This window comes from Triturus cristatus, chromosome 3_2 (genome assembly GCF_964204655.1).
Source record: "Triturus cristatus chromosome 3_2, aTriCri1.1, whole genome shotgun sequence".
NCBI lineage: Eukaryota > Metazoa > Chordata > Amphibia > Caudata > Salamandridae > Triturus > Triturus cristatus.
In genome coordinates, this window is record NC_140584.1 from 451,064,496 (window position 1) to 451,076,940 (window position 12,445).

General features: G+C 48.1%; 1 protein-coding gene across 1 annotated transcript in view; it reads right to left on the reverse strand.

Annotated features, from left to right (window-relative positions):
* Positions 1-12,445, reverse strand: part of OTOG (otogelin) — a 1,045,291-nt gene that overhangs the window by 307,460 nt on the left and 725,386 nt on the right. Inside the window, exon 39 of the mRNA XM_085647044.1 lies at positions 10,564-10,653. Within this exon, the coding sequence (XP_085503170.1) occupies positions 10,564-10,653 (90 nt within the window). The remainder of the gene's footprint in view (positions 1-10,563; positions 10,654-12,445) is intronic.

The following is a 12,445-nucleotide window of genomic DNA, read 5'->3' on the forward strand; positions in this document are numbered from 1 at the left end:
ATCAGTCGCAGCTTCGGATCAGTCGAAGAGCCAGGTTTTGAGGTCCTTCCTGAAGGTTTGCAGGGCAGGGGAGCGTCTGATGTTCACGGGGAGCTCTTTCCAGGTCTTGGCTGCGATGTAGGAGAAGGCTCTCCCACCTGTTCTGGTTCTGCGGATGCGGGGGACCTCTGTCAGGGCGAGGTCAGTGGAGCGGAGGTTCCTTTTGGGTACGTGGAAGGAAACTCTCTCATTGAGGTATTTGGGTCTGATGTTGTTGAGGGGTTTGTAGGCGTGGGTGAGGAGTTTCAAGGTGACACTCTTCTCGACGGGAAGCCAGTGGAGGTCTTGCAGGTGTTGGCTCATGTGTTCATCAAATTAGGTAGAGGAGGCACTCCTTTTTTATATAAATATTTATGAAGACTTTAATTTAGTTGATAGATAGCGTGCTGCTGGGAAGGCAAGCGACAGTCAATACTTGCAAATGTATGCACAACAAAATAAAGGGTCAGTGGGACCCTATCTCAGCGCACTGTTGCAATTGGATATTCCCAAAATTTCTTCCAAAATCATAAATCACTCAATTGTATGACTTCTGCTCTTTAAATTCACAGTTGAAATAAAGCATAAACAATATTCTGAATTCCATATATCACAATTTTATTCATTGGATATAATATAGTTCACTTCGTTGTTGTTTAAATTGATAAACTCCCGGTTGATCAATACTTTCTTTAGGTTGCCCTATGCATTTCGAGCCTGCTTGGCTCTTCTTCAGGGGCTTGAAATTCTAGGATAAAAATAACAATAACGTTTGAATTTAATAATCAAGATGTTAAGAAACGCCAGTCAAGTCAATACTAAAAGTTGGTTAGTGTGTCACTCAAAAAAAGGATGTGTGTCAATTATACCTCCACCAGGGAAAGTGATCGTATGGCTTCATGCAAGAAAAATGATAGCATACCTGGTTCGAAACTGAAAAAAATATCCGTTCTGTGAAAGATAAATCAAAATGAGATCGTGTCTAGAGAAAAACATCGCGAAAAAGATTATTTCCAGAAATCGCCGTGAACTTACAGAGAACGTGGTCTGCAGAGTCTCTGAATCTAAGATCGATGCTGGAAAGTGGGCGAGGGTCCTGTGGCCACGGTCTTCATCGGATAATGTTGGGTCAAAGCCGGTAACTGGAAGAAATACTTCCGGGTATGCGGGTGGAAGCGTTGAAATCTCGCGACATTGAAATACTGTCAGATAGATACAAGAGCGACTCGGCGGCCATGTATAAGAAATAGACCTTACATTGGGAAAAGCAATAACGCACTGATCACGGGTGAAAAAGACAGACTGGGAGAGCAACTGTACTCGAAAGGAAGGCAATATGAAATGAAAGGAAAAGATCGAGGAATCAAGTGAAAAAAACGAAAGAAAAATCGGATTCTATTGGGGGAAGTTGGATGAGAAAAGAGCGGCCATCTTAGAATGGTTACTATACGGAAATTATAAAAGTGTAGAAACCTAAAAAAACCTGGTGGAGGAGAGCTCAAAATAGGTGTGAACACTTAATCAACAGGAATATCACATATGTCTAGAGAAAAAACCAACATTCAGAGGTCATGCGTCGAGGCTAGACAAATACACAATTCTATAAGTAACAGACATAATCAATTTTGTCATTCATTCCCTTATTAACTAAAGTGTCCAGACGCTTGATCCAATATGTCTCTCGTTGAAGGAGACTTCTGGTAAGATCTGTATCTAGGTGTTGGTCCACTAGTTCAAGCACGGAAAACTTTAGTTGGGCTATGTTGTGTTTCTCCTCGTTCCAATGGGTGGCTAAACTGCTGTTTTTGTTCTGTAACCTGATTGTGCTCTTATGTTCGGATATTCGAACTTTGATCTTTCGCTCAGTCTTGCCGACATACAGTTTTCCACATGGACATTTGATGTAATAAATTAGTTTTGATGAATTACAGTCGCAATTGTGATAAAGGTTGATCTTCTCTCCTGTGAGAGGGTGATTTAAAGTATTCCCAACAATCATATTATTACAATGGACGCAGTTTTGGCATTTGGTCATTCCTTTGTAGTTGGTGTGATGTTGTTTAGTGGGTGTGTTGATAATTTCTTTGCTGTTTTTCGAACGTTGATATGCAAACATTGGTGGATCTTTAAAGATATCGTTGAAATCTGGTTCATTTTGAAGCATTTCCCAACGTTTTCTTATTATTTTCTTTATTGTGCTGGATGCAGTGGAAAATTTAGACACAAAAACTTGTCTTGTCGTTTGTTTGCGTAGTTGTGTTTTTAATAAACTTTCTCTGGTGTATTTGGTTGAACGTTGTTTGGCATATTCTACCACTTCCTCGGGGTATCCCCTTCTCCGAAACATCTCTTGCTGTTGTAAAGAATAACTCTCCGTGTCTTCTGGTTTGGAACAGATCCTTCTTATTCTTAAGAATTGAGAGAGTGGTAGGTTCTGTTTAAGACTGTTGGGATGAAAACTTTGAAAGTGTAGCGCACTGTTGACATCTGTTTCTTTTTTGTATACTTCAGTTTTGAACTTGTTTCTTTCTTTGATGAGTGTCACATCAAGGTACGATATCTTGGAATGGTTGATTAGATGTGTGAATTGAATATGTTCATCTTTTTGGTTCAATTCTCTTATTTTTTCCTCAAGGAGTTCCTGAGTGTTTGTCCATAAAATAAATATGTCGTCTATAAATCTACAGTATAGCAGTGAATTGTGGGTCCATTCAGTATCATTGTATATGTGATCTGATTCGAATTTAGCCATGTACGTATTGGCGTACGCCGGAGCCCTGGCAAAGCCCATAGATGTTCCTTGTTGTTGCAGGAAAAATAGATCATTCCAGAAGAAGTAGCTATGGTATAATCAGAAGTGTAAAAGTTCTAGGATAAAAACTTTGTCCGCTCTTAATGAGGATTGGCACAACAGTGCCCATTCTACTGATTCCATGCCTGCTATGTGTGGGATAGAAGTGTACAATGATTTTACATCTATTGTACAAAACATCATTTCTTCTGAAGGAATAACCTTCTCTAATTTCTGAAGAAAATCTTTAGTGTCTTTAACGTATGAGTGCCAACCTTGTACAAAGGGTTGCAAAAAATAGTCTATGTAGTGGCCAAGAGGTTCAAAAATGGTACCACAACCTGTCACGATCGGTCGCATTGGAGGATTCGTTAAATTTTTGTGAATCTTCGGGAGCATATATAAAATAGGTTTCCGAGGATACTCCACTGTAAGATATTGTTTGGTAGCTGTGCTGATCCATCCCATCTCAAAAGCATGTTCTAAAATGCTTCTTAAGGTGTTTTTTAAATCTGTTATGGGATCTTTGTCCAGTTGCAAATATGTTTGAGTGTCTGCCACATGTTCTTGTACAGCATTGAAATAGAAAGAACGATCCATTAACACTATAGCTCCTCCTTTGTCGGCTCTTTGAATTTGTATTTCAGAGTCTCTTTGTAATGACTTTAAAGTGTATATCTCATGTTTGGTTAAATTCGTCATGTGTTCATGACACGGAGTCCCGAGGATGAGTTTGGCGGCGGTGTTCTGGATTGTCTGGAGTCTGTGTAGTAGAGCTCTGTTGATTCTGGCATATAAGGCATTGCCGTAGTCCAGTCTGGTGGTTATGAGCGCGTGGGTGACAGTCTTTCTGCAGTCAGGAGGGATCCATTTGAGAGTCTTACGGAGGATGCGCAGGCAGTTAAAGCTGGTGGAGGCGACGGCGTTGATCTGACGATTCATGGAGGAATCGAGGATGGTGCCGAGATTTCATGCGTGTTCCGTAGGAATCGTAGGATTCCCAAGGGCGGAGGGCCACCAGGCATTGTCCCAGGTGGACATGCAGGGTCCGAGGATGAGGACCTCGATCTTTTCCGAGTTGAGCTTCAAACATCTGTCTTTCATCCAGGCTGCGAGGTTCTTCATTCCTTCCTGGAAGCAGAGTCTGGTGTCTTCAGGTTTCTTCGTGAGTGAAAGGATGAGCTGGGAGTCATTGGCGAAGGATACAATGCTGAGCCCATGCTGTCTTACGATGGCAGAGAGGGGGGTCATGTAGATGTTGAAGAGCGTGGGGCTGAGCGAAGAACCATGGGGTACTCCGCAGCCGATATCGGTGGGTTTGGAGAAGGGAGGGAGCCTGATTCTCTGGGTTCTACCGGTGAGAAAAGATCGGATCCAGTCGAGGGCTCCTCCTTGTATCCCTGCGTCATGAAGTCTGGCTGCGAGTGTGCGGCGGGAAATGGTGTCAAAGGCTGCGGAGAGGTCTAGCAGGATGAGAGCCGCGGTGTGCCCCTGGTCAAGTAGCATGCAGATGTCATCCGTTGAGGCGAGGAGGTCGCTCTCGGTACTGTGGTTGCTGCGGAATCCAGACTGGGAGGTGTCAAGGATGGAGTGCTCTTCGATGAAGGTGGTCAGCTGGGTGTTCACGAGTCTCTCTTCAACTTTGGCCGCAAAAAGGGAGGAGAGAGATGGGCCGGTAGTTATTCAAGTCAGTTGGGTCGGCTGTGGGTTTCTTGAGGAGTGGTTTGACCTCTGCCCACTTTCAGTCCTCTGGGAAGATGCCGGACATGAAGGATGCGTTGATGTTCCGTCTAAGTTCGAGTGCGATGGCGGCGGCCTTGATGCTTGACCTTCAGATGGAAGTATGAGCTGATCTTGTCGCAGAGTTCCTGGGAGGGTGTAATGTCCGTGGCTTTGCTGTTTTTTTTTTTTGAACTGCTGAATGACGATGAACAGTTCTTTGGTGTTGGTCGCGTTGGTCTGAAGTTTGTCTCTATTGAAGGTCCGTTTGGTGTCTCTAATGCACTGGTGGTATTCCCTCAGGGTGCTCCTGTGGTTGTTCCTTGTTTCCGGAGTTTTCAGGTTTTGCCAGGTTTGCTCCAGGCGTCCGCAAGTGCGTCTGGCTTCATGTAGTTCAGTGGTGAACCAGGCGGCCTTCAGAGGACTTTGTTTGATGGGGTGGCGGAAGGTTGCGAGTTTGTCGGCGCAGCTGGAGATCCAGCGGTGGAGTTCTGTGGCTGCGGAGTTGGTGTCGGTCTTGGCACTGGGGGCGTCTTGGAGGAGGGTGGAAATGAGGAGTTCCTCTGTGACCTTGCTCCAGTTCCTTCGTGGCAGTCACAGTGCAGGCTTGGGTGCGGTGGTGGTGTTGAAGGTGAAGTGGATGCAGTGGTGGTCCGTCCAGAGGGGCTGGGTGGTGTGGCTGAAACGGATGTTTATTCCTCCGGTGAAGACTGGGTTGAGGGTATATCCAGCTCTGTGTGTGGGCGTGTTTACCAGCTGCTTCAGTCTGAGGTTGGTGACGTTGGGGTCGTTGAGGTTGTCGTGGTGGAAGTTCACATCCCCGAGTAGAATGTAGTCTGTGTAGGTGATTGGGTGGGGTGCGGCGAGCTCGGTGATGTTGGTTGCCGACTGGGTGCGAGGTCCAGGCGGTCTGTAGATGAGGGTGCCGCGTAGCGGGGTCCTGGGGCTGGTCTGGATCTGGAAAATGAGGTGTTCAATGTTGGAGTGGGAGTTGCTTGTGCTGGAAGTGGAGAGTTGGAGGGGGGTCTTGTGTACGATGGCGAGTCCCCGTCCAGGGCGGTAGGGGCGGTCTTGTCTCTAGATCTTGTAGCCATCAGGGATGGCCGTGGCGATGTTGGGGCCAGAGGTGGTGTTTGTCCAGGTTTCCGTGAAGAAGGCGACAATGGGAGAGAGGGTGTCGATCAGGTCCCAGATCTCTACAGCGTGTCGCTGCAGGGAGCGCATGTTGAGGAGAATGCAGGTCAGGGTCTTGTTGGTGCATGCGTCAGGTATGCCTTCGGCGGTTGTGGTGTTGTTGTCGATGGTGAAGGATCTGTGGCACGGTCTGCATGAGAATTGTCCATGGGTGGCGTTCGGTGAGGATCTTGCGCAGTCGGTGTGTCTTCCAGGATTGAGTGCGTGGAGGGTGGTTGAGTCGTAGTGGTGGGCCTAGGAGAGCCAGGGTTCCTGGCGCTGGTCGTGGTTGGGTCGCGTACGGGCACAGATGGGCTTGCCTTAGGCATGCCTTTGGCGCGCCAGCAGAGTGCTTGCTGAGCGTGTTCACTGCGTGACAGCGCAGCAACCGCCATTAAGTAGGTGTTGGAAAACGAGGCAGTATCTGTGAGGTCTGCACAAATAACATGACTACATTTGTCCTTCACTGGGAACCAAACACCCAATTGTAGCACCTGACTCTCAGAGGGTAGCGTTGCAGCGTAGTCTTAGGCTTACTCAAGGGAGGTGGTATGGGCTAGTAATCGCCATTAAAAGTGCGCAGAAATAACACTCAATAATTGATTGTCCAGTCTGTACTTTGCTTTATAAAAGTAAGAGAACATTTATTAAACAGACACACTACTCAATACTATGTCCCAATTTACAAATTTACATAAGCTGTTGGAATTACTTTGTGACATTGCGTGACATCTCCACACCTCCCGGAGGGGGGTGGGGTCTAGTACCACCCCTCCCATATATGCACATCATCTTGCCCCCAATGCAGTTAGTTGAACATAACCTGGAGTGAGGGCCCTGCGCACTGGTACCATCCCAGTGGCGACCCACCCCATTATCTCAACAAGCCTTAAAAATGGGTAACCCTGCCTTGGTGACACATAACCCTGACTGAGCATTTCCTACCAGCCATGAAGTATACACCTCTACATCTTAAGGGCTAGCAGTCTGGGTTCTTCACCTAAGAGCAGCAGCAAGAATACATATTTAAGCATCACTTTAGAATGGCAGTACTCATCAAATTTGTGGATCATTAGAATGCATTGCAATTACAGACCCTAAAGGCATCACAGATGAACTCACAGGATTAAGCATATACAACCCTGACACCCTAGCAGAAATGTCAAGCAACATAATCCCATTTGGCTTATTACATCACCTTACACAGGTACTTCACCTTATACAGGTACTTCACAATACACATGTGACCTTCAGTTCTTCTTGAAGAAATAACATTAGTAAATGCACTACAGGTGCAATTACACCTCTTCACCTCCAGGGGATGCCCTTCTCTAGACATCCCCAACCCTGCATTTCACTCCTTGAGGCAGCCCCTAAAGCACCCCAGCTGTAGAACAAAAGATCCAGCCATGGGGATTCAGATGACTCCTTGCTGAGCCCTTGAGGGGTCATTCTTGTTAGTCCCCATGAGACTTAGGGAGGGACTTCTTCGCATTATGCTGGGGGAGACTGCGTTGCTCCTGCAGCTCCCCCTGCACTCTGTTGCACATGTGGTGGTGACCCTGTTCTCCTGGGGCCACCACAAGCAAAGAAAACAATCCATCTTCCCTTGCAGGCCCATCCGGGCCTGCAAGACATTATGGGCGATTCTCTGCCGTCCTTGTGACATAGCAGCGACTCCCATGCTGCTTGAGGAGAGCCACGCTGGCACCGCTGGCGGCCTTACGCCGCGTCTTCAGGCCGTTGGGGGTCTGGTCCCACTCGGCCCCCTCATGCCAGGTGAGTGGTTCCGCTCGGGGAGCCCACCCCTGGCCGATCTGCCTGTTTTTGGGGGCCTGGTCCCACCTGGGCCCCTGGCACCTCCTCCTTGTCCTTTCGGGGTCCTGGTCTCACCCAGGATCCCCGCATGCCTTCACATTGGAGGGCAGTCCGGGGAGCCCACCCCCGGCTGCCCCCCGGCTCCCTGCCCAGCCAGCACACTTGCGTGCTGCCACAAGAGCCGGCAATGCAGTTCTGGCCTGCCCGCTCCGGCGGGCAGATGCGTAGGACTTCGCCAGTTCCTCCAGCCCTGGCTGGACTTCAGGGGAGTGCGACGGCACTCCCCCCCATGCCTTCCATCACCTTGGGGCCCGGTGATGGGGTCCCGGGCCCCCTCGACAGCTTCACAGGGAGCACGCTGGCGCTCCCCAACTTGCCTCTTCTGCGGTGGCTAGGGTGGGCTCCTGGCACCCCGCAGGAACCTCCTCTTCTTCTTCGTGGCCCGGGGATGGGGTCCTGGGCCCCTTTGGCACATGTTCACTGGGAGCGCAACTTTCATCTTAACGGGGGCGCGACGGTGCTCTCCTGACTTTCATCTTCGAGGGGGGGTGCGACGCGCTCCCCCGCCTCCTTCCTCACACGGGCCCTGAGTTGGGATCCCAGGCCCCTCCCCCAGCAATTCTTCACGGGGAGCACACCGGCACTCCCCGGCTTCATTTTCGGCAGGGGCCAGGGTGGGTTCCTGGCACCCCGCAGGGGCACCTTCACGGGGAGCGTGATGGCGCTCCCCGACTTATCTTCTCTTGGGGGCAGCCCCCGGGACCTGACCCACCCCAAGGGCATTTTCTGAACCAGCGGCGGAGCCCCACGCACTTCGTCGTCAGTTGGCCACAGGTCAAAGGTTGCCTACCTTCTGGGGGGCATATCTCAGCCCCCAGGGGTCCGATCTTCCTGCTTTTGGCCTCTTCTTGCTCCTGGTGGTGCTCCCCAGCCACTGGGGGCACTCTCCTTCGCCCTCTGGGGGGATTCAGCAGGGAGCTGTCTTCACTGGCTCCCTGCGCCAGCTTTTTGCCTGACTCTCCTCCTGGGCCTCTCTTCTTCCTGCGCAGAGGGCCCTGCTTCTGCGCACTGGTCCTGTTCTCTTCCCCTGGCGCTGTTCAGGATCCTGGGACAGTCAGGGGGTTCCTCCTTCCCCTGCCCATTGCGCCAGGCTCCAGCACTCTCTGCCTCAGCAGACCACACCCCAGAGAGAGCTTCTCTTCCTGTGCAAACACTTTTAAAGAATTGGGGAGGCAAATGCAGGAAGTCTCTGTTTGCCCTATCACACAACGACACATCACTTCTCTGCCCCTGCTCCCTCCTTCCTTCCCAGGCCTCTGGGTTGGTTCAAGATGGCGTCGTCCAGGGTCTCTTTCCACATGGTCTGTGAAAGCCCGTTCCCCCAGAGCTGCCTTCTCCCTTGTTCAGCTAGGTGCATGGCACCCTGTGACAGCTGCTGATGGAGTAGCCTGTAACTCCACCCATCTTCTCTTCGTGGAGAGGAGGTCTTCGCTCTGGGAAGAAAAGTCATTAATCCAGGCTTCTGGGATCTGCCCCCAGTCATGCCCTGGTTATGAGCTGACTCATTTCTGGATGACACAAAAGCAGTACAAATATAACTCTGGACTCAGAATACTTCTTCTCACATAGGTTACAGTGGACTTTGGTGTGTGTCTGGAACTTGTAGGCCCTAGGAAAGTAAAACAAGCCCATGTGCTCCCTATCCTCATAAAAGAATAATGGAATAAACACTGTAATAAGTCCTGCCACACCATTCACTTTGTAGCGGCTCCTGGACTGCGCACGCCAGGATTCTCCCCTGCGCAGCCCACACACGTGTGCACACTCACGTACACATGTGTCTGCATGTAACCAGTCCGGTGCCCCTTACCCTTACTCCAGCTGCTGCGCTGAGGCCTTGTCAAGCTAGGGGGACAACAGTAAAATCCACACGCAGTCTCTTTCATCATGAGTTCACTGTGAGTGAGTCCCAACTTATGAGGCTCTCCCACAGTAAAAGCTCAACAAATAGGTGCTCAAAAAGCGAAAAATCCGGGCGGCTCAGAATGTCAGAACCACCTTCTAACAGTAAGGGAGGGGGGCGGGACTGGAGGAAGGGAGGCGGGAGCGTGGCTGTGTCGGTGGGAGGGGCCACAGGGGCAGCAGTGGCGGGAAAAGGCTGCCTGTGATAGAAACGAGGGAAGTCAGGAGCAGTAGATAGATAACTGACCTGTGCCCAACATTAAAATTAAAAAATAACTGAAAGGTGAGTCTCCTAGCAAGTGAGGAGAAGACCAGGAGGTGCTGTGTAAATCGTGGAGGCGGTGCACTGCCGGTGCGAACCTAGGAGGCGGGAGGGCTTCTGGCGCTGAGGCAGAGAGGCGCTGTGAGCGGAGCTGTTGGGGAGAGTGCTTGCCTGGATCAGAGCAATGGGACGGGGGAGAGGATGAGGAGGTAATGCTCAGATACTCACCAGTAATCTTCATTACTCCGATTCTCTCTTCCTCGTCCCAGTACTTACATCCCACCCTTCCACCCTAAATCCTGGCCTTCTTATAAGTTAAAAGTTGCTTAGGTATAGCTCAGGAAGTGCGATAGGATAGGGTGGAATTTATGGGAGAAGCTTGGGTTGGTTTAATAAAAAGGGAACACAGCTTGAGAGATTTTGCCTGAATGGGATGCATGAGGTAAAACCTCACTATGTAAATCCTGGGATGAGGAAGAGAGAATCAGAGTAATGAAGATTACTGGTAAGTAATCCGAGCAACTGGTCACATTCCACAACATTTACTATCCTCCATTGCTGTTAGCACCTCAGCTGCTTAGCACTTAATGGATTTTCCCACCAACTGCATTAATAAATAGGAGGAAATATAACAGATTTCTCATAGGCATATTCAATTCATGTAACTAATCAAGAATAAACAATAAGCAATTAGTAGTGTGTAACATTTTGGTCCACACGATTTTCTAAGATATGCTGTATTTTAATACAACCATTTTGGAGTGTATGAGAAACAATGGATTGTTAATATCTGGTATTCTGCAAAAATTACTTAACTTACTCTTCTCTGCAGACGATCAATAATTATCTGGTTGGATGAATGCGTTAAATTCAGAAGTGCCAAGCAAAGTGTTGCTGAATTCACATTGCCCTGTGGAGACAATAAACAGAACGCTTAATGCATTAAATTATTGTGACAACTTTCTACACATGATTCACGGTGTTCTGCATTTTGCCATCTCCTATGCAACTTTCTGAACAGAAAGAGTGAGGGGCATATTATGAAGAGCAAAATCGCTGCTTTTCTGGCGCTATGCACCGGAAAAGCGACGATTTTTACAACTCACAATTTACAGGGACTCGCGATCACACTTTAGCGTGAGTTTCCTTGAATCAGGTGCCTTTTTAACCCTACTTTGCATGGCAGCGATATACATCGCTAATGACATGCAAAGTAGGCGTTCCCAACCTAATCCGCATGGATTCCGTCAAAAACACAACATCGCCCTATGGGGCATATCAACAAGGGCGTTATCTCTGCTTTTTTGGCTTTAAAAGCCAAAAAAGCAGAGATAAAACTAGCACCCTATCAACAACAGGGTGCTAACACGCAAATTTGCATGTTAGCACCCTTTTACTCTACGCTTCCCCTTGCATCTCTAATGAGATGCAAAGGGGGCGTTCCAGAGTAAAATAATAGGAAAAATGTCGCTAAGCGACATTTCTCCTATTATCAAGAATATCGCTAACCCTGTTAGAGACAAAAAAAGCAGTGCTTACCGCGGTTAACGCTGCTTTTTTACGTCTTGTATTTTTCTGACTTAGCCATGATATCCTATGAAAGGAGGATATCATGGCTAAGTTTGTCTGTCCCTATCAACAAGCTAACGTGAGATTATCGCTGGGTTTCCAGCGATAATCTCACGTTAGCCATTTAGCGTGAGGATTTTTATCGCTATTGAGATAAGCGTTGCTAATAGCACGCTATCTCAGCGATAAAAATCAACGCTAGCCGGCGATAATTATCCTAGTGCTAAGTGCGCTTAGCGATAATTATCGCCGGTTATTGTTGATATGCCCCTATTATCGAGGCGGGTCAGGAGATCACAAAAGCTGCGCTAACCGTGTTTTGCACCGGATTTTAACCCCTGAAGAAAACCTGATTTAGCCATCCTGCCAATGGAAGGTGGATTGTCAGGCTGAGTCCACCAGGGCGTATCAACAAGGATTTCGCCATTGGCTTTAATATCACTGGATTTCCAGCGATATTCAAGCATTTTGCCGCTATCACTGGATTTTAAATTGCCAATGTGCAAAGCGTTGTTAATACAGCGCTATAACGGCGATAAAATACAGCGATAGCAAATAACGCGCTAAGCGAGTTTAGCGATAATTATCGCTACGTGTTGATAATATGCCCCTGAACGCGGTATTAGTCCTGTCTAAAACCAGGTTTTCAATACATTAATTCCACAAGCTGAGTATAAATAACAAGCTACTGCAAAGCATTCATATTCGAAATCCCCCAGGCCTCTCCGACAGATGACTTAAAAAAATAGTTACTATTTCCTGCAATGCTTAAAGCAGATTTAACCAACTTCGGCAAATAAAATATGTGCTTGTGTGTGTGCACGCGTACATGTGTGTGTGTGAGTGCCTGCGTGCATGTGTGTGTGTGCACGGATGCAGGGGTGTGTGTGCGTGTGTCTGAACATACTTGATGATCCTCATATTTACCATTTACCACTTTCGAATCAAAAACTTAAAATGATACAGACGCACACATTACTTTAGTGGCAATTATTTGGATTTTCGGCATGAAAAAATACATATAACAGTAAGCAGAATGGGTACAATGCATCACTTTTTCCAGCATGTAATATGCAAATTATGTACCGGTACCTACAACTCACCTATGACAGTTTTATTCGGCTGAACACTTG